This window comes from Electrona antarctica (assembly GCF_951216825.1).
Source record: "Electrona antarctica genome assembly, chromosome: 20".
In the NCBI taxonomy this organism is placed as follows: domain Eukaryota; kingdom Metazoa; phylum Chordata; class Actinopteri; order Myctophiformes; family Myctophidae; genus Electrona; species Electrona antarctica.
The window spans coordinates 29,676,745-29,703,467 of record NC_136801.1 but is presented as its reverse complement, the minus strand read 5'-3'; the positions used below and the strand labels follow the sequence as shown (position 1 = coordinate 29,703,467).

Sequence of the window (26,723 nt, the reverse complement as noted above, 5' to 3'; positions counted from 1 at the left end):
CCCCACAACCCGCTTTGCAGTTTGCACGCCGCAATACTACGTGCACGCTCCAGGGATCAAACCTGTTTGGGCGGCAGGGTTGGGAAGGTTACTTTTAAAAAGTAATCCCCTACAGTTACAAGTTACTTGCTAGAAATGGTCAGTAACGTAATCCGAGTACCACAATTTAAAAAGTAGGGGGTTACTTTCAGTTACTTTTGGATTACTTTTAAGCAAAACTCTATTTAATTAGATAAAACACGTTTTACCATTGATAACCAGACAAGAATTATGTCTTATGAAATTAAGAAAAGGACAACAGAAATATGGTTAAATCAGTGGTTCTCAACCTTTTTACAACAAGCAGAACCTCCTCAGAAATTATTTGGCTCTCAAGTTCCAACCTTATTATGATTCAAAATAAAGTCCTATTCGGCTAGGCAAGGCACGTGTTCACACAAAAGGCAAATTCATTCCAAATCATACAAATATAAAGAATATAGGCCCTAGAAAAAGTCATGCTGTAGGGCACTGTAGACTACAAAATGATATTGATAAAAAAAAATGGAAAAAAAGTTGTCACAGACACACAGATCCCGTCATCCTCCCTGATTGCACGCAAGCACACACGCACGCACGCGCGCGCGCACGCACGCACGCACTATTGGTCTATTGGTCACAGCTGAAATTAATCGCAGATTTAATTACAACTGATTCAACTGAAACTCTTTGGATTTGTATGCCGTTTCTACATGATACCACCAGTCCACCACCACACTGTGAAGCTGTTGAGGGCTGCATGATTACACCCCGCCACATGTTATTATTATGTCCATAGAGTTATGTTTTTTAGCAAGCCTACTGGCTACTACTACTACTACAGTGTTAAAGTGTCATTTGAACGGTGTCTTTTATATAATTTCTCCACTCCCCATCAAAATCTCACCCAGAGCGCTCCAGTCAGTCAGTCCACCCTGCCTCGGCGCCTCCTCTCACTAGTACAGTAGCCTACAGATCATTGTCCGCTGATTACAGATCACAGCAATAATGAAATATAATATAATGGGTCGGGACTGGGGAGTCTGACGGCAGGGAAAACCACTGCCTGGGACGATATGTGGCTCGTGTTGGAGCCGAGCCGCGCAAGCCTGTGTTCACTGCGCAGTGGGCAGCAGCAGCAACACACACACACAGCGCATCATGTGCCATGCATGCGTACTATTAAGACTTGATTATTTTATTGTTTGGTGTTTTAACTTATTTGTAGCCCTAAAATTGATGAGGGGAAGGGGAGATTGTAATCAAGCCTGTAACCCCCTTTACTATACGCCCGTTACTGTAATCCAGATTACACATTTTAAAATGTACCCTAAAACGTTACAGTTAGTTTTTTTTTTACTCTGATTACATAACGCCGTTACATGTAATCCGTTACTTCCCAACTCTGTTGGGCGGGAGGCTGGGTTGAACTTGACCTCCTGGAGTTGGGGACACGAGCCAGCCAAGTCCCCGCTGAGAATCTCAAGAGTGCACGCACCCACGCACAAGCGCACACACGCACAAGCGCGCGCACACGCACACACACGTCCATGGGGATCTCCCTCATTTTCCGTCCCATCTATCATCCACCCGCCACACCCACACACACACACACACACACACATGATGTGCAAACCCAGCACTGTTCCACATTCCTCCTCTCTGTGGGCTTTCTGCTTGAACCCCTGTCACGACCACACCAATGTCCCCCTGTAGCCAGTGAACAAGGTAGGCTGCCTCAGCAAGTCAGCATGTCCGCAGACATATACGTAACCAACCAAAGAAGTACGTGCCGGATCATCAAGAACGCTCCGGATTGATGCTGTTTGGCACTAGGCCTGCATGCCAGTGCCTTTCCAACCTCTATTCCTATAGTCAAACCGACCTGAGTTACAACTGTACTTGGACCACTGTTTTCCATCTACACTAAATCTCTTCGCCAAAACATCGCTATAAGCTCACAATGTGTTCAGTGATGTAAATAGGTTTTCAATGTAATGAGTTCCGGGATGCAGGGATGGTCTTTTAGATGAGTCCCAGGGACATTTGATGAGTCCCATGCACTTCAACCACGTTAGAAGACATATTTTACCATTTTTACAAATTGCAGCATTTAACTCCCATTTAATTTCATATGGTTATAATGTGGTTATATTCATGTAGAAAACAGAAGAAGAAATTATTATTATAACTAAAGCTAGCAAAATATCGCTTTTTTTAACGTGTATTATTTTTACTGTACATGCTGAGTACAGTAGTGCATCCCGTGGATGCAGGGGTCGTTGTTTTATTGCGTCCCTTAACTATAAACTGCGTTTTGGGATGCAAAATGCACCCAATTTTAATCTCTGTGTGTTGCAATTTGTGTTGCATATTTCATCATGCTTGGGTTCAAGTGGTTAATAGTTGTATATACAGTAGGTGAGCCAATGTGAGAAGAACTAAGGCTGCATGTTTTACAAGAGAGCTCAATCTGATCTGAGAGGAAAGATGCGTCACTGTCTTCATCCATGCAATTCCAGCGAGCAGATTTGTCAGCATTTGTCAGGCACGCATTATTATGTATCTCACTAACGTCCTAGGAAAGCCTCGCTGTGATTGGTCTCAGTCAAACCTCAGTAAAACTATACCTAAACCTAACCTTAACCAGAAACGTAACCGCAGTAAAACTATGCCTGCCTGGGAGCCAATCAGACACATGTTAAGGCGGGTCTAACCTAGAACGTTGGTGGGATTCATAATCGTGCGTCAGGCACTGGGAGGACCACAGGGGTCTGAAGTTCAATGTAATGCACTGAAGTCAATGACAGCTGGACGGACTAGCGTATGAATAAACACTATCCTTTAAGCAAATAGTAACAAAAGTATGCAGACGTAACGTATACAATCACCCTGCCTGGTGCAGAACACAAAGACACCGTTAATACACAATGTAGTAAACACATCCTATACAGTCATCCTGCCTGATGCAGAACAAGAGAGAGAGAGTGGCATGGTTATACCTATAGTTTGTGACATTCACACAAAACCACAGTTAACGTTACAGATGACAACTGTAGTGGATGTTTACAATACAGTCACACAACAGTGTAATGCCACTGAGTCACACAACAGTGTAATGCCACAGAGTCACACAACAGTGTAATGCCACTGAGTCACACAACAGTGTAATGCCACAGAGTCACACAACAGTGTAATGCCACAGAGTCACAGAAAGTCAATTACCGTTGCCCCAGACCCAGTGCGTGTGTCTATGGTTCATGTCATAGCATAGTTATAATGTCCGTCTATACCTTACAATAGCCTTGGTCACAATGAGTTGAGACGACACCACAATGAATGCAAGGTAATGTCCTTATGTACATATGTGCGCGTTTTGTCATTCGGACTGATTTGCTGTATAGGCCTTCTAGCTAGAGACCTGCTTTAAGTGAATTTTAAGTGTCAATTGACAACAGATTAGGGAAGCTGAGATCTCCTCCGCCCCAGCAAGCATATACAACATAACATACCCTGCTATCCTCCCCTGCCTAGCGGTGAATACAGTATGACAAGCCTGAGGGGGAAACAAAGGCGAGATAATATCACATCATCGCTCTGTGAGAGCTACTGCAATCGCTAGGATGATGGCAATAAGAATGGCATATTAGCGTGTAACGACTCGGAGGAAGGAGAGCGGGTGGGGAGGGGGAGGAGGTGTGGGGGGCAGAGGGGTGCGGGGGTGGGGGGGCTCAGAGCAAAACAACAGCTCCCATTTTCTGAAGTTCAATTAAATGGCTTGTGACAGCGCGCATGTGAGGGCATATCTGCCGCGCGCCACTTGACTCCCATCATTAGAGCATGATGGTGCCAGGCTAGAGCGGTTTTATATGGGTATTTATAGCAATAATAACCAGCTGGTGAAGGGGCATAGCTGTGAAAATGCCTGGGAGCTCTGTGATCGCATCAAGTCGAGTCATGAGGCTCCCAGATGACAAGCAACAAGAGGAGACCGTTTGGTGTGTGCGGCCCGCCTGGTACTGTGATCAAGACGCTACAATCAAAAACAAAAACGTCCAAATGAAGAAGAGCCACGTCTTGAATCGAAATCAGCCCTGGTTACATCGGTGCAGAAATTGGCAGGATGAAAGGAGCTTGAACGTGGTGTGTGCGCGCGCGCGCGCGTGTGCGCGTGTCGCTCATGTGCATGTACAGTATGCTTAGCCGTCTGTACAGCTTAGTGTTGTAGTACGGTCCTCGTTTCTACTTTCCAATTCCGCATATTGATTTCACTGCAACAGTTCTTCCTCCTTCAAAAAAGGATTCAGTCGATTAACTTAAGTTGCGAAACAAAAAGGGGAAAGACGTAAGACGTGTCAAATTAGCAGCTTAGTCAGTCTCCTGCCAATTGTCTGTCTAATTAAAAAACGGCTAATTATAACGTGCGTTAGCTTCAACTAACCACTCAGCTATAAAGCCCTGGCTGTCAGGTGTAAACAAGGCCCGCAACTGTAGAGGGGGGAAATCAATCGACATCTGTTAATTTATCTCAGGCAGGAGACCAAATTGAAAAATGGATTGCTTGACGTGTGGCGCGACGCAAATCTGCATTGTGATCAAGGAGCAGTGCATCTCAGCACCTGCTTAGTGTGCAGATAACGGGCAACCTCCAAGTGTTGTGCGGGGCCTTGTCTGGGTGGCCATTAACCCATTTTGGGCGGGAACCCCGTGTTAGCATTATGTTATGCTTTAGCTATTGAAAAATAGCAGATCTACAAGCTCATAGCGCGCCACCGAGTGGCGCGCTACGAGCTTGTAGGTCTGCTATTTTTGAAAAATCTAAGAACGACTGACATAGAAACATAGCTTTTTCAGAAAACTGTCAGGATGTAGAAGACATTTTTAGAATCTGATCTCATGTCAAAATGGGATAAGGATCACATTGGCATCTTGGCAAGGAGCTGGCGGATGAGCAGGTGTGAGGAGGACTTGAGAGTGCAATCCACCCAGAGGTATTTTTTATTTTATTTATTACAACCAGTGATGACACTGAAAAGCCATCACATTATCGCTTTATTTTCTGGAACGGATGCGGTTGCCAGGCAACATTGGCTTGAACGAGGCTTGATCCATCTCTGGTGTACCACGCACATATCTCATAACTATACTTAATCTAACTATCTAATGGTATGCATCTTGCTTTTGCATTTTTCGAGCACACAGTAAAAGGTAGCCTATAGATGGGTCAGAAGATCCCTTCTTCCATGTTCATAATAACCAGCGACTTTGGAATGGATACCAGTTCATAACCAAAACATCCTCATATTGTTGCCATCCGTAAGGAACCTCATATCCAAATCTAATTCTTATTTCATTATTTTGTGGGGGTAAATGTCACCATATACTATATATACAAGTGTTGCACAAAACAAAAGTAGTGAAATTAGCAGATCTATTGAGAGCTTGTAGAACAGCTATTTTAACTATTTTTAAAAAATAATGTAAAATAAACTGGTTTGGAAATACACCCGACAGCAATGATATGGAACAAATGTGTCACAAAGGCCCCCATGGATTGATCTTCTTTGTTATGAATTGAAATGTTATTTCTATACATTATATTTCTATGGGCACAACTTTTTGTCACACCGTATAAACTGGGAAGTAGTGACAGTAAGGTGGTTTAGCTTGCAGAAAATGAGTTCAGTCACAGAGCTAGCTAGCTGGGAGTGAACCAGAGTCTTCATTATAGGCACTAATGAATGGAAATGAGAGACAATAAATCCATTCTCTCTATTCAGGGCTCCCTGCCTCTCAACAGTAGCCAGACTAATGATATTGCATTTTACTCCTTTTAATAAAGGGACGATCCATATGCCCTCTGACTCATCTCATCATATTCAATAAACTCACTTGATGTAGGCAGGTCTAGGGTTGTTATGGAAAAGCTCTCGACCTCAGCGATTTCACAATGAATTTCGCTAATTGAAACTGCACTAAAAACAGAGACCTGGTGAGAAGTTCAGAACAGGTGCCAAGTAACCAAACCGCTTCAATATCAGTGATGTAAATAGGTTTTTAATGAGTCCCGGGATGCAGGGATGGTCTTTTAGATGAGTCCCAAGGACATTTTATGAGTCCCACTTCAACAACGTTAGGAGTCATATTTTTCCATTTTTTACAAATTGCAGCATTTAACTCCCATTCATTTTATATGGTTATAATGTGGTTATATTCATGCAGAAAACAGAAGAAGACAGTACAGTAGTACTGTAGTGCATCCCGTGGATGCAGAAGTCGTTGTTTTATTGCGTCCCATAACAATAAACTGCGTTTTGGGATGCAAAATGCACCCTATTTTAATCTCTGCAATATATTATTATAATCTTTTGTGCTCCTTCTAGCAAACAAACAAACCAGCAACCATCTATGTCAAGCAAAGCAGTGCTATGACAGTTTTCACTCCAAACAATTAGCATCCTATAAAACTAATCATCAAAGGCATAATGGCAGCATACATACAGTTGGAGGCCATCGATATTGTCCTTTTCTTTTTACTGAGGTTTGCGTGATCTGCGCAAAAGGACAGTTAACCCATTTTGGGCGGGAACCCCTTTTGGTGTTTTAAACATTGTTATAATTTAGCTATTGAAAAATAGCAGATCTACAAGCTCATAGCGCGCCACCGAGTGGCGCGCTACGAGCTTGTAGGTCTGCTATTTTTGAAAAATCGTGAAAATGTAGAAGGATTTTTTCAGGATTTAGAAGGATTTTTAAAAGTTTTGAGGTCAGGCCTAAATGGGTCAAATGATAAGGGACAATATCGGTGGCACCCAACTATAGGTGACATACTGAGAACGTATAGGCTACTATTCATACATTAATTTCCACAAAAATATAGAGGTAAACTCTATATTCCACAACTCCCACACAGTGCATGAATGCAAAACGCATTTGCTCAAAGACAAATAGCCTTTTGACCCCAGCGTGAACCACGGGGCCCTGGTGGGTGATAACTCATGACCTCGTAGGCTAGCAGCACATTCATCTCTCACACCAGTACGGATAAATGTGATGATGAACACTGGCCCGCGCCGCTGTTTAGATAGCCCTGAGGTCAGAGCCATGACAAACTGCCTGCCTGCGCAGATAGCCACGGCCAGGCCTGCCCTGCGCTGAGCACACACACACACTCACTCAGCATGAGGAGGGCCTCGTTGAACTGACACTACACCCACACAGACGTAACCTCGTCCACTCTAATCAACTTTGTATTAATTAATATTGAGTTCAGTACAGGACTCTTTGTCCTGGCGGTGCAGAGAAATATAGGATAATTTGCAGTTTCATGGTATCATACTTACCAACATGATGTCAAAACACTCTCTCGCGCACACAGCACGCACGCACACTATCATACTTACCAACATGATGTCCACACACACACACACACACACACACACACACACACACACACACACACACACACACACACACACACACACACACACACACACACACACACACACACACACACACACACACACACACACACACACACACACACACACACACACACACACACACACACACACACACACACTCCTACTTACCAACATGTCAACACACACTCACACACACTGTACTCTCTCTCTCTGAGATGGTGCAACAACAATCTCCATGTCAAATCTCCGGGTCAGCGATATTTCCTGGAAGAGTCACATATTCAAACCCTCATTGGCTCATTCTACCAAAATTCCCTTTTTTTCAATAAACAATACTTTATTGATCTTGGTGGCAGGCATGGTTCTCTGACCCGTGAATATACACAATTAACGTACAGTCCAATTCCTCTATGGCTCTGTAACAAGGTTAACAGCAGGTGCTCTTATTAGTTAGTCGCACAACTGCAGGATGAATTCCCTGAAAAAATTGCCCAGGCTCAAATATTTGTGTGATGTGATGAGAGACTCCCAGGTCAGCAAAATTCCTCACTGCTCCACAGAAGCATATAGGGTAACTTAGTTGTCTGCCGGTGTCGTGCACCGAAAATAGCCCATCTACAAGGGTGCCATGATGTGAGATTGTAGTTCTGCTATTTCCGAACATGACATGGGCATGCAACCAAGTATGAATGAGACATAAGACTCTAAGTTTGCTACACACGGGGGAGCCACACACAAATACTGTATAGACACATGTACAGTCTGACTTTGTAATAACGTTATATATAGTTTATATCTAGCATAGAATACTTGGGTGAGATTGGTTGTGACTAGTTGGAGAGAGATGCCCTAACAGGCCCTGTGGACACGGGGCGGAAATACAAAACAAGTTGTCAGCAGAGCAAAACAGGTTTGATGATGTCGGGATAACATGGTGGTCAGACATATTAGGGACAGACAGTCTGTAATAGCGTCGTTCTCCTCTTTTCTCTTTTGAGAACACCGACTGATCTGAACTACAAATAATCAAAAAAGGAACACTGTGTTCATCGTACTGATTCTTTGGCTGGTAGAGCATCATATAAATAAGTACACATGGTGTGAATGCACGCGCACATGCACGCACGTGCACAGAAGTGGTAGAGTGCAAAATAGAACTCTCTTATGGAGAAATTACAGAATGTCTGTCTGTCTCCAGTCCCAATCATGCGAACTATGCACAAAAACAAATTTCACCCACTTTTTCACTGTGATGTGACAATAAACCCGATTCTGAATGTCAAACGACGTCAGTAGTTTTTGATGACATCAGGGATCTATGTAACTCCACATTTAGTCAATCAGATGTGTGGTAATCGCACTGGGTACTACGGGTACAATGGGTGCAACAACAAGTAGCCTACACATGCAAGTGCGCACAGAAATACAGTACACATGGATTTTTACCCTCGCACGCAAACTCTCCCAGCTAACAGCATCCATCTCAATTCACAGGAGTCCCTGGCAGTTCGCCGCCCAGAGCTCCAGATGAGCCGCAGCACCACCAGGACACCCACGGCGGGGGGGGTGCTTAGGCGTGCGTTCAACAGCCCGCCTGACAGGTGACACCAAAACACAGCCACAGCGCTGTCAAGTCAAGTAAGGCGGCGTGCTGCCGAGTTAAAGAGGTCACCCATCACGCACCGCTCCTATGATACCAGCATGTAGAACGACGCCGCACGGTTCGACATCAGCCGCGTACGTGACAAGCGCCACATGGCATCACATGAGATGCAATTCTAAAAATGTAAGTGGAACAGATTTAACCCATTTAGGCTGAAAGAATATATATTCAAAGATTTGTGCCGCATTTTCACGATTTTTCAAAAATAGCAGACCTACAAGCTCATAGCGCGCCAAGTGGCGCGCTATGAGCTTGTAGATCTGCTATTTTTCAATAGCTAAAGTATAACATAATGCTTAGTTAAAACACCAAAAGGGGTTCCCGTACAGAATGGGTTAAGACAAAAACAAAAATACAACAAACACAAACACCACCAACCACGACTTGTACTTTTTTTTACAGATACAGTAGGTATAGATTTAACAGGGTTATTTCTAAAAGCCCTTTTTTTTCCTGAGTGCAGACAGTTCTTCTCTGCTATATGTCGACTGGCAGTGTCATTTGATGTTTTCTTTCTTGTCCTATAGGTTTCTTTGCAAGCGCCTGCTGCGGGTGCCTGGTTACAATGAGATAATAGCGTCTGGAGCCTTGGAGAATTCATCACATTGACCCCTTGCCATTTGTGACTACATTTGACTGAGGGACTGCCATTGGATTTTTTTTGAATTTTCGTTTTTTCATGTCATATGAAAGCAGGGAATCATAGCTTCAAATGGACATATTGGTTGTTCAGTTTGACCCACCAGTTTTGGAGATATGGCTTATAGAGTAATGTCTTGCAGAGAAACAGCGAGTTGAGAAAACAGGTTTGAAAGGTTCACTTCTGTGGACTCTAAAATTACACCTAGCTACATGTGTGGGCATTTATTTCATATTTACATGTCGATTTCAGCTCTGACACTTATTTCAGACATGCTCTAGTATGTGAAGAGTCTGCCTGTGTTATTAACTCATTTTTGAAGAAAAAAATAATAATAAGTTTTTCTCCTCTGGTGAAAATCTGGAATTTGCGCGATGGCAGACTCTCAGTCAAATCTGGTCACATTTGTTGGACTTGTACAGTGCTCAGGCATGCACATGAACCACCCCAACCAACCATGTGTGTGCATTCCTTTTCAATGCAATGTATGTGTGTATGTATGTGTTTGTATATGCTGGTGTCTGTAAGCATGTCTAGGAGTATGTTTGTGTGCACAGAAGCGCGTCTGCTGCATCCTCCGATGCAAATGTATCCCTGTCCATGTATGCATTTCATTTAAAAGGCGAGTGCGAGTGCACACGTCGGTGTGTGCACGCGTGCGTGCCTGTGTCTGCGAGTGTGAATGTGCACGCGGGGCAAAGTGTCTCTCTCTTTATCCAACTGATGGTCCATTCAAATTAAAATGAACCTCCATCACGCTAATAGGGATAGCAGAGAACAAAGCATGGGTTCTCTGCAGTCAGCAGGAAAAGCGGGGAGGATTATCACCAGTATCGTCAGGGCTATTATCATTAAGCCCAGTTAGCACTGAAAATGAACAGGCCACGGAGGGGTTAGTCCACCGCATGTTTGAATTCTAGACAGGCTGCAGTTTTCCTGGTTGTGAAGCCCGGTGTGCGTGTGTGGGCTGTGGAACTGCGGTGGCTGATTAGTTTTATTCAAACTGATCTTTGTGGACTTTTTAAAACTCATGTGCCTCTTTGGAATAGGAACCCTAATTTCAGCTGCATACTGCCATATACACTTTGTTATACATTCAGTGAATTGGCTACAGCTGGTTTGCATACAGTAGTGTGCCAGATACCCTGGGTAAATATAGATTTCATTTCATTTCATTTCATTGCTATAGTCATTGGAGAGCAAGTTAGCAACTTGCTACAGTTAAAAGCCATTAACACTTTTGCATGGATTTGCATCCAAAAAAAAATACATTACATACATAAGAAGCTAAGTTGAGCACACTTTTTTTCAGTGTAATAACAGCATGACAATAAGTGACAATAAGTGCATTGTATGTAGTCATAGCACTTCATAGTATATATGTACAGCATAGTATAGCACATATGTGTAGTTTATATGTATAGTGTCATTATATAGATATGTTCTAGTTCTAGTTTATATGTATAGTGTCATTATATAGATATGTTCTAGTCACGGTCTTAGCTTACGCATGTTTCGCGATAAATGCATTTTGTTACATATGTGATGTATTCCCATGCTTTTTGTTCTTGCCTATTGTAAGTCGCTCTGGATTAAGAGCGTCTGCTAAATGCCTAAATTGTAAATTGTAAATTGTAATTGAATGACAGTTTAAAGAATACATTAGTTCCATTGTGAACTACTGTATATTGCATACTTTTTTTAGAAGGAAGAGCCATCGCATCTTTTATTTTGAGAATATTATTTAGAAAACTCACATTGTTTTTGCCGTTGTTCAGGTGTCATTTTTGTTAAATGTTAGAGACTGCCTTAAATAGAAAGTTTTCCCTATTTATTACTGTCTGAATTTCCACTTTTTGGGGTTTGTCCACTAGCCTAGCTGATCGCTGACTGCCATGGGGGGGTCCAGACTCCACACCTTAAACAGAAATGCATTGAAAATAAAGAATAAGACACCGTTCCCTTGACAAGGTTAATATAGCATATATTTAACATATTTTCTACAGTACAGTAGGGGCACATATACAGTATATATAGGCCTATAGGTCCATGTGTGCCAGTATTGCAGGGACTATTAGAACCCATAGTAAGAGATCGTCTCGCTGTGTCCTTTATGCAAGGCAACACTCGTAGCCCCGGGTCCTAGACATCCTTCAACCTTCACCGACAGCCCAGGCCCCAGAGCACCACTGTGGGATTGCGACGGAGGGAGAGGGGGGAAGGGTATAGAGATGAAATTCTGCTCCATGCTGAAGCCCTTCCAAGCAGGCCTCTATGCCAAAGCACTTTGTGTGGCTGTGTGTACAAACAATTCAACTGAATCCGACTCCATGTATACACAGGCCTTATCTGGTAGAGACCAAATATGCTCTGAGCCATCAAAGGCAATGGATGAGTGATTGGAACTCTTCAGTTTCGTCACCAAATGTAAACATATCTGTTATGGTCCACGACTTCAAGCTGTGCAAATAAAAAAAAACGGAACGGCAAAGAAGAAAAATAAACATTGTGGTATGTGACGGAGAGAAAACTTGTTTGGAGGGGATGGGAGGGGGGGAGGGGTGTAGCATATCGCAAGGATCAAGTCAGCGATATTTTAAAAAAAAAGTCACACCCGTGTGAACTGAGTGGTGCAAGGTCTTATATAGCCTGATCAGCTGTGGTCTGACGTAATGTCAGTGACCATAGTAACCATGCTCATTTGTTTGGGTCCCACGTACAGGTACACACACGTACAGGTACACACATACATAGACACAGACAAAGCCGGTTGTTGGAGTGGTTTGCACCACTCAAAAAACTTGACTTTTCCTGACTGAATCGCGATATGAGGGAGGCGGGGGAAAGAAAATCTCAACAGACAAAGTTAATGTAGGCAAAGATTTGTTGTTTTTTTTACAACACCTTTTAAAGGATTTGTAAGATAAGCCTGTGTTGTCTTTCCTAGCAGGGGCTTCTAAAGGATGCTGGAATCAATGGATGAGAGGGGATTTATTCTAGGGCGATGGGGGGAAAAACTGTTATTTAATGCTTGCGTGTGAGTTGAATAATGAAGCCATGATGACGAGCCTCGTATGCTCGCGTGCTCAGTGTTATCAATGGATTAATCTCTCATAAAGCTATTCCCCTGAAAACACGCAGATCTTAATATGAGAGGATGAAATGTGCATTTATCCTCTGGTAAATCAGGTGCCGTCACACAAATATTTATGTACTGTATGCGTGAGATTACTATTGACCTCTCACACACACACAAGAGTGACGTTACTGTATCCCCAACATCAGGCTAGGAGATATTTTGTATACTAGAATAGTAATTGAGCTCATGACACAAGCCTCTTTACTGCAACAGAGATAACGCAGCCTTCCTCATAATGCTAACCACTTATCATATCATGCCATAATCCATTGTCGGAGTGCAGTATCATCATGGGGTTATTAGCAGAGATAAAGACACAATTTCGCTAGAGAACACTTTAAGCTAACTCATAATAGCATGCTATCGAACCATCTGTCAGTCCAAGAAAAACATACTATCTCAATAAACAGACAGACATGGTGCCGACAACGCAACGGCACAGGCTTCAGCCAGGGGCTGTTTTAGGTTTAGTTAGAGTCATACCGATGTCCTCAGAAGGGTCCATGACGGATGGACAGCGGTGATTAGAGTGATTGAGAGCCCACCTCACCCTCAACTTGCATTATTGCGCCACATCAAGGTTAGGCAAAGTTTCTTCTGAGAAAGACATTGCAACCGAGGACGGCACGAACGTCTAACGTGAAAATGAACTCGTTTGTAAGTTGTTACGGTGGAGGGCTCTCTCCGACCTCCAGAGAGAGCCCTCAGGAGAGGTTCTCTTGTAAAACGCTCCATCTTATTAATGGAAATAAATGCTGTTAGCAGCCCCCCCACCACCCCCGCCGGCAGTAAGACGTGTCTATTCGTGGCTAAAGTCCCCTTCATTAACGTTATCTCAAATAAGCACCCACTCTGATGGCGAGGAGGGGGACAGTGCACTGTAAGCGGCTTCATCCAATTTCATTATTCCATGCGAGGCAAGGCACAGGGTATCAGTGTTAACTCTGCCATGTCAGCACAGTGTGCTAGGTACAGTGCGCTGCAATGTGCCTGAAGCATGACACGAGTGTAGAGGGGTGTTTTACTTTTAAGGCACCAAAGTGTAGAGTTGAATAGACACAGTTGGTCAGACACAGAGAAAGGCTTTAACTAAATGAATTAAAGCAAACCAAGTTTATCATGTTCATTTATGTAATGGAATAACTACAAGTGTCACGGATCTGACATCTGTTCCTGTTTTGCCAGAGTAAAAAAGGTTGCATACATTCTAACAATCTCCTCAGCAATTTTTTGCTTTAGAAATGTATGGCACCTTACAGCACAAGCTCCCCTGCTGTGAACCCTCACAAGCTCCCCTGTGTGTGTGTGTGTGTGTGTGTGTGTGTGTGTGTGTGTGTGTGTGTGTGTGTGTGTGTGTGTGTGTGTGTGTGTGTGTGTGTGTGTATATGTGTGTGTGTGTGTGTGTGTGCGCGTGTGCGTGCGTGTGTGTTTGTGCGTGCGTGCGTGAGTACGTGCGTGCGCTCACATCTGCATGAGTGTGCAAATATGCTTGTGTTTATGTAGATACTTAAGTGTTACTTGTTATGTGCACAAAACGCAAGAGGCAAGTGAGAAAGAGAGGGAGGGAGAGAATAAAACCGACAGAATGAAAGGGATGGACAACTTGAGAAGGGAGAGAACGGAGGACTCAAGACAGTGTGTGGACCATCAAATGAACTGGCTGCTCTCCAGGCGTGATGACTCAGGGATGATGGCACAGTTAGAGCTAATTAGGATCATAAAGTGGAAAAATGTTTTGCCATCACGATGTGTCGGGCGCCACGGGCGGGATTTCAGATTAGATGCGAGAGCTTAACTCGATAGTGTGCTGAAATGAGGGGAAAAAAATGAACTGCCTTCGACTAACACACTGCCAGCACACATTTCCTAATGATGCGGAAGTCAAACATGGCACCCTGTAAGTCCAGGGTGAAAAAGCATCCTCTAAATTGTTGACACGGTTAATGTATAGATTTGCTAAAATATCTGGGGAGGGGAGAGATAACCTATGTCAGGAACAAACTTTAACCACTTAAACCCTTAGAGTATATATGAATAGAGACGGCACCAGAGTTCTCCTCCCATCCACTTGCATTAAGTTGCTCAAAAGCGCATGAGGCGATTTCACTGTGCATTCTGGGTAGGAACAGAGTGCATTCTGGGATGGATTGGGCCCAAACACATGAACGCGCTGCCGCTGACTATCATTGCAGGCATTCAGCGTTCACGTGTCATCGTGAACGTGCACAATGATAGTCAACGGAACCAGCGCGTTCATGTGTTTGGGCCCACGCTGCAATATCAAATTCGGCCACTATGTCCATTTCGCCTCAGGGTTTCATCCGGGTGCCGTCTCTATTCATATATACTCTAAGCTTAAACCCCATATACATAACTGTAGTCTCCCAGGGGTCTCTACTACCTTAAACCCCATATACATAACTGTAGTCTCCCAGGGGTCTCTACTACCTTATGGATTAAGTCTGCTAAATGCCTACATTGTAAATTGAACTAGCCTCCCCCCCACCCCCGCTCTATGGCAAATACCTTCACCATAAATAGATGATCTAAAAGCTCATAACATGTTGCGTTGTGACACGTTATAAGCTTGTAGATATAGGCTATGTATTTTCAAATGCTCTAGGGTTCACGTGGTTAGATAATGATTAGGGTATATCTCCAGACATGCTGCACCTCCCAATATGGTTGCAGCACGCACGGCACACGCGCACACACACACACACACACACACGTCTCTGTGTGTACGTCTGTAATCCACGTACCTCGAGAACCGTTCGCCCCACGGACTTCAAATTGGACACAGGCGTTCCACACCCCCACAGGGAGTGCAGTGCCCGGTGTCGAGTCCGTCTGGTAAAACCAGCACAAGAGCCTCTGCCCGGGCTGTGGACCTGATCATCCCTATATCTCCATATATGGAGCTGGACTGTTCTGACACCACACTGATGGTTATAACATCACAATGGTGCCTGACAAAGAACTCCATATATATATGGGCATAAAACGGACAGAGACATAATAACTGGGTGAGGTAAATGCATTTCAAACTTGCATCGTTCCAAGTAGGCACCGCTCTAGTTTCTCATGATGAAATAATCTAAAAAAAGCTCATCGTTGGGTATGATAAAGCGGCATTGTTCTCAAGTTCAGTGTGAACTGTTACACATGTATGGTACGCTGGCTACATTGCTCTGCAGGAACAGATCCACTGATACGGCAATAATGTAGTTGACACATGCTGCGCTGCACTACCTCACACACACACACACACACACACACACACACACACACACACACACACACACACACACACACACACACACACACACACACACACACACACACACACACACACACACACACACACACACACACACACACACACACACACACACACACACACACACACACACACACTAATTAACATAGGCTATAATAAGTAAGGCTAATTCACACCAACATGCATATTAACACAGTTAAACCAGATTAGTGCACGTTTTCCAGTTTCCAGACCAACTTAGTGTGAAAAGTGTTAAGTGTTTTATAAGGCCTGCTGGGGAGAAGCATTACGTGACCGCTTCACAACAATGTTGTCATAGCAACCACTTATGCATAGCATCGAAGGTTTTGAGGTGATGTTCTTCCCCTCTTTTGCACTAGGTATGTTGGTGTGTGGTATTTAAATGTTGTACGGGTCACTGTGTGCCTTTGTTGTCTTGTATTGTGTATTGTATTGTAACTGTATCTGTATGCTGCAGGGCGGGTCCTTGGGGTCCAAGACAAATTTCTCCTTCGGGAGACAAAATTAAGAAACCTTGAAACCTTGAATTGACTAAAGACACTTACACAGTAATATACACTCAGAGCAGTGTTTCCCAACCTGCGGCCCCAGTGACCAAAGATCACAGGGAGACCGGGGCCTTGTTGCCTGTTTGGAGGCATAGTCCAAAACAGTTAGTTCAAAACATCCACTCTCTGCCTGTGCGCAGTCCAGCTCGTCATACAGAAAAACAGTTTTTCAAAATGTTCAAAAAGTCAGAAAATTGGATGCTAAACTTTTTTTTAGCAATTTGATGTATAGAGATGTATATAGGGTTTAAGTGGTAAAACAAAAACGTGTGTGTGTGTGTGTGTGTGTGCGTGCGTGCGCACGCACGCACACACATGTGGGGGGTCTCAGCTTTTGCCAGATGCAAGAGGAGGCACCAAAGAAAATACACTTATTTTAGCCTCAACCTCAGTCAGTGGCTGCATCCCCTGCCTGAAATTTGAGCAGGCATTCCAACTGCATTCCAAGCCACGGAAAAAGACAAAAAAGGCCAAGAGGGACTATTAGGAGATAATTACTAATTATGCAAATTGGGGGAAAAAGGAGAGAAAAAAACAGAAGTTGTGCTATTTCTTTTCCTTGGTCATTTCATCAGCCGTCCTCAGGAGAGCACAGTCAATGGTAATAACGTGTTCTTTTTTTTTTTTTCTCCCTCAGCAAAACGGTTAGTTGGTTAGAGGACGCCGTGTCCTAAACCGCTCAAATTCTTCCGTCGCTCCCTTAATCCATTTAGACCTGAGGACGCGCCTGTGTCACACTAGCTTTCAACACACTGTAACCACTGTAATTTTAAACTTTAGCCGTTGAAAAATAGCAGATCTACAAGCTCATAGCGCGGCACCGAGTGCCGCGCTACGAGCTTGTAGGTCTGCTATTTTTTGAAAAATCGTGAAAATGTGTTGCAAATCTTTGAATATATATTCTTTCAGAGTGAATGTTTTTTTTTTTTATCTCAAATCTTTGCTACTGCGGGGTCCCTGGAACAACATATTTTCAGATGGGGGTCGGCGGCCAATTACATATAATCTTGGGGGTCCTTGACATGAAAATGTTTGAGAATGACTGACACAGAAACATGGGTTTCTTCAGAAAACTGATTTAGAAGACATTTGTAGAATCGTTCTCAGGTATAAATGGGTTAATCAGGAAGTGCCTGTAAATTCTCCAAGCCATGCATGTGCACACGGCGGAGCGGTGTGTGTGCCGTTTGCCATCGGCAATGACCTTCATTAACCTCATAAATGCCAGCGGTGTTTTTTTTTCGTCACCGCTCTAATGCGTTTATCAGCGCAAACAAACAATATCGTTACTGCCGTGCAGAAACCTCTTATCTATACAATCTACATCATTTGAACTTTTTATACTTTCGTTGCTAAATCAATGTCCTACATCGTCATACTACTACTGGCACAAAAGTAGCCAAAAAAAACTGCCGATCTGCGTTTTGAGCTTGTAGAAAGATCATGTAATTTTCGGTTTTGGGCTTAAAGGACCACTTCACCACTTTTCAACTTCTCTTCCTATAATTGGTCCTAACTAATGTTCATGATAAAATACCACCATTTTTTTCTACTCAGTCTGTGTCTCATAGGAAGGCTGTGGGCAGTTCAGAAACCCGTCCACCAGTGACATCATCGATGGTGAATCCAAGCTAATAGAAACAGCAGGCTTTCTTTTCCTGAAAAGTTGCAATGCAAAAGTTGAAGCCATCGTTCTCACGATAATAAAAATCTAAATATATTTTAAAACAAATGATGATGTCACTGGTGGACGGGTGTCCTAACTGCCCAAAGCCCTCCTATGAGACACAGACTGAGTAGGAAAAAATGGTGGTGTTTTATCATGAACATTAGTGAGGACCAATTATATGAAGAGATGTTGAAAAGTGGTGAAGTGGTCCTTTAATATGAGGTGTCCACCTGACAGCAACAATATGACAGAACTGTTTTAGGTGGACGAGGGGGACAAAAAAAGAGCACGCGTCACCATCTGCAAAATACACCTCAGCACAAACACCCCCTCCTTTCCCCAAAACTGCACACAGGACTCTGACATTGGACCGTCCCGAAACATTAAAGCCAATGCTAATGCAGGTCACCCTAACAGAAACATTCCTCCTGCCCTGCAGTGGGAACACCTACCAACATTTAGAAACCTGGACCACATGAATCATTTGTGAGACAGAAGGAAGGAAGACGTGCATTTATGAAGTGTTCCCCTTCCCTGCCTGTCTGTGCCTATGCTATAACAAGGCTTTTATGAATGAATTCTTTGTGTAAATGTGGATGGTGGCAGAGAAGTGCTACGCATACATTACTAATGAGAATTTTGTTTGCACCAAGGTGTAATAGATGTTAACGTTTGGAAGGCCAACTGAGTGACAACACGGTAATGAAACTCGTTCCTAGAGAGAGAGAGAGAGAGAGAGAGAGACAGAGAGAGAGAGGGTGAGAGAGAGAGAGAGAGAGAGAGAGAGAGAGAGGGTGACACTGACATACAGTAGAAAAGGTTAACATCATAATGCATAGAGTGATCTTTCATACTGGCGACAAAGTGGAAACAGCCAGTCATATACCTCTCAGTCAAGTCTTCAAAGAGAAGAACACAGGCTTCGCTCCGCGGCCTGCACGCCTCGTCGTCATGACCCTGTGCCCACCGCCTTGACACGGACCTTGTCACTGTCATCAGAAGCGAGGTGACAAACCTATAGCGCTGCGTATTCCCCACCCCCCCACCCTGCTCTCCCATTCCCCAAGCTTCCTGCCGACATGTGGTTAGAGTGGACGTGGTAGGCAACAGCGGCCGGCCTTCAGGAAAGCGCTGGGGTCTGACGGCGACCTGCACGTCCGTCTGGCTAATGGCTCAGTGATGACCCGCGGCTCTCAGGCTGCGAGTTTCGGCGCAGACGGGTCGCAGAGGGAACTCGTCTTCTGCCCTGTCCGCGCCCCCCCCACCCCTCTAACCCCTACCACTCCCCCGATCATCTTGGAAGACCACCACCCCATCCCCACCCCCCCACCCCCCTCGTCACTGCTCAGCCCGATGTTCATCCCCTACTTGACCCCTCTGTAGCCCCCTGACAGGAAGGAGCGTAAACAGTAATTGCTACATAAATTATGTGACACTGATGCTGCTTCCCCTCACACTCCCCCCCCCCCCCCCCACACACACATGATTCTGCACTCTTGATGGTAAGTTGATATGTCCTCCTGTATTAATACAGAGCGATAAGTACAGCTGTAAAAAAATACGTCAGTCCTATAAATCTCAGACACGCTCGTCTTTCATCACACAAATTGCGACGCATGGCACAGGCCGCATCACGCAGAGTTTCGGCCCAGATGTTGCCGTTCCTTAAAACATCTGAGCGATTTGTCACATGTCACATTTCCAAAAAAGGATGGTAAATTGTTATTTGTTATTGTCGCGGGAGAAGCTGCAACAACCGAATTCCCTAAGGAACAAACCAGTAAATCACAGGGCTGTGATTAATTAAGAGGGCCAGATACACAGTAAGTCTACGAAGCCTCTTACAGCGATGATAGAGTACGCTGGTCTACGGAAGTGCAAACACGGTGCTTACGGGAGTGGGGGGGGGAAACAAGAGCGAGCGCTGCGCTATACCACGGTACACAATGTAGGCATTTAGCAGCAGCAGTACCTGCACGTCCAAATAATTTAGAGTCGAGTATTGCAACATGGATACCGCTGGCACACAGTGTTCCGGCAAAACTGAAGACGGTATAACAGCCAACCTACTTCAGCTTCTCATTAAACCATTCTGTACGGGAACCCCTTTTGGTGTTTTAAGCATTATGTTACGCTTAAAAAATAGCAGTTCTACAAGCTCATAGTGCGGCACCGAGTGCGCTATGAGCTGCTGTAGGTCTGCTATTTTTGAAAAATCGTGAAAATGTGGCACAAATTTGGAATATATATTTTTTCAGAGCGAACGTTTTTAACTCAAAAGTTTGCTTCTGCAGGGTCCCTGGAACAACATATTTTCAGATGGGGATCGGTGGCCAAATATATATTATTTTTGGGGTCCTTGACATGAAATATTTTGAAAACCACTGATATTAGAAACATAGGTTTTTCAGCAAACTGTCACGATTTAGAAGACATTTGTAGAATCTGGTGTCAAGCCTGAATGGGTTAAACAATCTCAACACGGAGTCCATATTTTGGGCCACATATCATTTCAAAAATATAGCAGATCTACAAGATCAGAACGTGTTGCATTGCGCTATTTGGCGTACAATGAACTATATCAGCACTTTCAGGCAGAAACCTTGTATCTCCATATTTTAACTTTTTTTGTTGTGAATAAATGCCCTACATCAGTGGTTTAACAGATTTTGACCCAGGGACCACCATCCTGACTAAGAGCAACCATGGGAACCACCACTATTGTGTGGGGTGGGTCCGTCATAGACCCACCAGGTTCATGCAGCATTCCATTATTTTTGATCAAAATAACAATTCTTCTACATTCTCTAATTGTGTAGACTTCTTGTAAATTAAGCAATGCAGATGTTTAACAATAATGTAACTCTTAAGAGCGTAAAATGAGACCGGTATAAGAGTTAAAGATCTCTAAGGGCCTATTTGGTTAACAACTCTCCATCATTTAGCTGGGGACCACCTGGAACCCTCTCAAGGACCACTGGTGTTCCCCGGACCACTGGTTGAAAACCACTGCCCTGCATCATCATACAAGAGTGTGACACGTTGTGACCTTTTAGCTCTTTTTTTTATAAAAAAGGAACAGTTTTGGACATGCAAGGTTTCCACTCGACAGCGACAATATAGGACTTAAGGGGTTAATTCAGCCAGTTGTCACATTTCCAAGAATGTTACAGCTGGTCAATGAAAGGCTTGGGTGAGAGAGGTGGCGAGCAAATGAATTTTCTGTCATGGTCACTGTCCCACTTTTCAATCCGTTAATCTTCATTGCGGGTGATGTACATTTATTTGTCATGCACTTTGTCACCACTTAACCCATTGAGACCTGGAACGCATCCATGTCACGTTAGCGTTTAACCACATTAACCATTAACCCATTTTGGGACGGGAACCCCTTTTGGTGTTTTAAACATTGTTATAATTTAGCTATTGAAAAATAGCAGATCTACAAGCTCATAGCGCGCCACCGAGTGGCGCTCTATGAACTTGTAGGTCTGCTATTTTTGAAAAATCGTTAAAATGTGCCTCAAATCTTTCCGAAAATTGTCATGATTTAGAAAACTTTTTTTTTTTAATTTCGACGTCAGGCCTGAATGGGTTAAAAAGGACAGTGTTATAGTAGCAAAAAAAGAGCAAAAAGCTTTAATGAAATGGGTGGGGGGGGGGGGGATAAACTGCTTAGTGCCTTTTGAATACACACACACACAGGTTTTTGTGAAGTTCATCTTCAAATAATCTGCAGTGTTCTTAAAAGATTAAGTCCTAAATGCCATGCCATAATCCCTCAACGGTGCCTTTTGTTTGCCACGGGGTCTATAAAATAATTGGTTGAACTCTGGAGAGATATGTATGCATTAGATAACACATAGGGTATTAAAGTCTCATCTACATTATCAGACGGATATTATTATTAAAAAAAGCTCCAACAATCTGCTGGCATATCTGGCTGTACAGTATGTAATTATTTGTGGTCAGGGGTTCTAAGAGAAGTGGACCTAAAAAATACACATTCATACAAATTAAACACTGCAATTGAGCCAAGGAATATTGATTGTTTAAACCGCATATTTCTGGTACTACGGTAACTCAACTTTTTTCAAAATAAACTCAACATACACGTTGCTCGCCTTGTAAGAGCATATACCACAAACCGTATAAGGCTATAGTCCTAGCAGCTGGCCTTGCTTTCAATTCGACCAGAGGCTCTTTGCTGCATGTCATCCTCTCTCCCTCCCTCTCTCTCTCCCACCCTTCCCTTCCCTTCCCGTCTCTCTCACTGGTCCTACCAAAAAATGAATTCTCAAAAAATGAAAAACCTACATACCATTGACACCATGATCAAAAACATGTTCACGCTGCTGTTGTTTGACAAAGTGATCGAGGCCACTTCCTCCAGCTATACGGAGGGGACTGCACTCACTGCAGCTATCGGTCCTTCACCAAGAAGACACACTTCATTTAAAATCGTCCCCCCTGAAATGGCCCCTAATGTCCCCTGCTATCAGTATGAATCAGCAGTGCTGATAAATTTGCCATTTCGAAACACACTGTGAAGGCCTGTCAGCTAATGTGTGTGTGCGCACATTGTGTGATACTCATATGCAATGCTTAATGTTGTGGAACCAATTTTGTCGTTTCCATTATGTAAATACATTTGCCTCGGCACTATATTTTATGTATTGTCTCCCTTGTCTCAATTACTTGGGCTATTAAAAATCAAGAGGTTATGGAAATGAGGCGCGGTTGTCTGTTTGTGGTTCTGACGACGAGTGCAAAGTGTTTATGAAACCTCGTTATACATTCAATTGCAGAGTCTGATACATCAACCCGCTCAGAGCGTTCATCCATATTCCACAATGCAACGCGTCAGTATCTCCCGGCACACAGCTCTAACCACTGTTACTGCTATCATCAGTAAAAATATATATTATTATATTATATAAAATACAGTTGCCGATGTGTGGGGCTTTACTTAGATCTATCCTCACCCCCTGGAGAGAAAAAAATCGAGTCTCTGTGCATCTGTGAACCGTGTCAGAGTAAATGACTGCATTGTTGCCTGCGTTTTGGGTAACTCGTTGTGATTTACGCCAGAGTCACATTTGCAATGCCAGTTTGAATACAGCTTGGATAACTGGAAGAATTTTGCCTGGTGGCAGAGCCAGTTACAGTGCATTATGCTTCTTGTGAGTGCGAGGAACCTAGGTTCAAGTCCTATAGCCCTGTCCTGTCCTGTGCTGTGCTGTGTATCTCTCCTCTCTCTGTCCATAGTTTCCTGTCGCTATACACTGACTTACAGTATACGAAATATTGACTGAAAAATAAATAAATGTATCTCAGAGAAAAACACATTTTGGTCAGACAGGATAGTGTGTCAACCATAGTCGCAATGCCCCTCGTTTAATTCCAGCTGGGGACCAGTGCAGCATCTATTTTCCCCTCTCTATACATTATCCTGTCTAAATAAAGCAAAAACTGCCTAAAAATAATAAATTAAAATAATCTTTAGCAAAAGAAAAGAGAAAAACTACATTAGGGGAATGATTACGTAAATTTGGATAACATGGAATGTGTAGGCCTGTACATTTTAGCCGTATTTAGCTTAACAGTATAAAATGCCACTGATCTAATATCGATGTCACACAATATAAAATGTTTGTTTCAGTCCAGATTCAGAACATCCCTTAGTCACGCATTTTTCACCACTAGCACCTTTGATCGAAAATGATACGTTTGCAATCGCTACAAATTCATTATTAAAGACAATAGTTCAGATGGAATTAGAACTATTCCAAAATGCATATAGTTGTGACTCGTGTACAAAATGAACATTTTCTTTTCATTTAAGGCTGGTCAGAGGGGTATATGTGTGACATGACCAGTGAAGTTGTCTTTCTTTCCTGTCATATTTTCATCATCAGTAAACACAGCAGCTGTCGTTGTGTGCATGGGGAGGCTCGGCTCTCTGCAGGGTTCATGACAGAAACCACATTTGGAGGTTTGCTGGCCTCTGAGCCCGGCCGTCCACTATTTACTACGAGACGACAGATGAGACCGACACACTTGCAATGTTACTGTCAGCCAAAAACATGTGTTTTGCTGACTGAAAATAATACTATACTAATAATAATAATACAAATGTGAAGAAAGTTATTACTCCATATCCTACACAAATGGCTCTATTTTTTGGGGATGGAGCCACAGGGAGTTCCAACTGTAATGTATGCACCTTAGCTGTCAGTATCACACACTGATGGTTCTCAAAGATGTATATATGTATATTAACACAGGTTATTATTATGCAAATGTACAATGTTTACACTCTCAGAGTTAAATTAAGGCATTGAAAAACAAAAATGATTTTTGGTTAATAAACTATGAATGGTATGCTATTTGATATAATATAGCCTACACGTCTTTCTTTTGTAGCTACTATGTTGAAATATGAATGAGATGGCAGCTGTATAGCCTATAGGCTACAATGAGAATGTTTGTGCTGAGAACATGATATATAGCCTATTAAAATAACTATTTTATCAAATGTAAGCCAACCTATATAGGGGAGACAGGGCTGAGATTGAGCGCTGCCTGAGAGACGCAGAGACCAGAATGTGCTTTGATTGACATATACTGAAATGTAAATTGTTGATGAAATATCTGAAATTTTACAGTAAGCCTATTAAGTGTTATTAATGTATATTTCTAGCTGTCCCTTGAAAGGAACATTTCCGTTTATAGTCATCACTTTCACAGGACACATGGCACAGGCTACAAGTCACTGAAGTACAACTTATAATGTTTTACGTCGCATATTATGCTATTGTGGTCATAATAAAGCAACCCTTACCATTACCTGACGTGCTTATATGCGTGCGTATTAGGAACTCCTAAGGGCAGTGCGCCTTTTAACTATAAGTCACGTTTTCAATATGTTAAATTGCAAAGACCAGCTGAAATTACTCAAGCGTACACTTTTGCCACCGGCGACTAATTACACAAATTAGTCGTTAAATTGTGTTGAAACGCGCCGACTGCTAAATGGAGAATGAATGCACAGCAACCAAGTTCAACTTCACACGCGGGAAGATCCGGAGAATGATGACAATGCGACTGAGTGAGGGCTTATTTCCCCATGCAGCCACGGTCCACCCCCCGTTACCCATGTCTTATAGAGTCGACTCTTAAATGCAAGTCATTTAGTTAAATACAAAAGGTATAGCAGCCTCTTTCTTTGACATATTCGTGCTTCTGGGCAGCTTCTTTGCTGCGCAGTTTGTTTTTTTAGAGGGAAAAAAGAGCGGGCTCCACTGCCCCGCGCCAAGGTGCGCCACGGTCGACCCATGCACATGGGAAAGAACAAGAAGACACAATTACGCGGGGAAGACATTGGCATAAAAGTTTACCTTTTCTCTTCGACCGTCTCCTCCGCCTCCTCTTGAACTTGCATTTCATCTGACCGCCTTGAGGTCCCGAGGCGCGGCCGCTGTTTCCAAGAACCGATGCCATCACAGACTAGTAGCGGCGAGGTGACTGACTGACTGACTACTGGGAAGAAGGACGCGCGGAGCAACTTGCTGTCTCTCGTGCCTTCAGTAAGTTCTTCGTCCTTTTACAGTTGTCTCTCTTCGTTCCTCAGATTTCCTCTGATATATAGGCTATGCCAGAGTCCTCGGTGACGTCGAGGTTATTTTGGAGTGCCTCTCTCTCTCTCTCTCCCCCTCTCCCTCTCTTTAGCCCTCCTGAACTCTGCCGGGGGGCTGTGTGTGTGTGTGCGTCAGGCTGTTATGAGGGCTTCACTCCAGCGCTATCACCCCTGAAAAACTCCAGCACGCCGCCTCCTGACTGTATTTTCAGCACAGCGTGACAGCTCTCGCCGCCGCTCACTGATATCGCGTCTCTTTCCCCCCTCTCTAGCTCTCTCTTTCTCTCGCTGTCTCTCTCTCTCTCCCCTGAACTGACTGCGTAGTTTCTGCACCTCTGCGATTTTTTTGGCACCAGCTGCTTTGAATTCAATCAAGCAAGACGCTTGTCTATTTGCCGCGGCACGTTCTAATTAGGTCCAATCATGACTGTCTGGGCGGTGTGACATCACACACCACCCCCGAACCAAGTGATGGACAAAGTATATACTCAAGTAGGCTAAAACTAAAAGTACATTGCTTTACAAAAATGAATGTGTGTGTGTGTGTGTGTGTGTGTGTGTGTGTGTGTGTGTGTGTGTGTGTGTGTGTGTGTGTGTGTGTGTGTGTGTGTTTTCACTATTTGAAATAAAGGCTAATTCATAAGGTTTGGGTGCTGAGATTCCCTCCTTGAAAAGTGGCCTA

General features: G+C 43.5%; 1 protein-coding gene across 2 annotated transcripts in view; it reads right to left on the bottom strand.

Annotated features, from left to right (window-relative positions):
* adarb2 (adenosine deaminase RNA specific B2 (inactive)) overlaps nt 1–26,363 on the bottom strand; it is a 245,050-nt gene extending 218,687 nt beyond the window's left edge. For both annotated transcript variants that reach the window (XM_079489974.1, XM_079489975.1), the window contains exon 1: nt 25,803–26,363. In XM_079489974.1, coding sequence (XP_079346100.1) covers nt 25,803–25,905 — 103 coding nt within the window. In that variant the 5' untranslated portion in view covers nt 25,906–26,363. The remainder of the gene's footprint in view (nt 1–25,802) is intronic.
* Between the last annotated feature and the right edge of the window lie 360 nt (nt 26,364–26,723).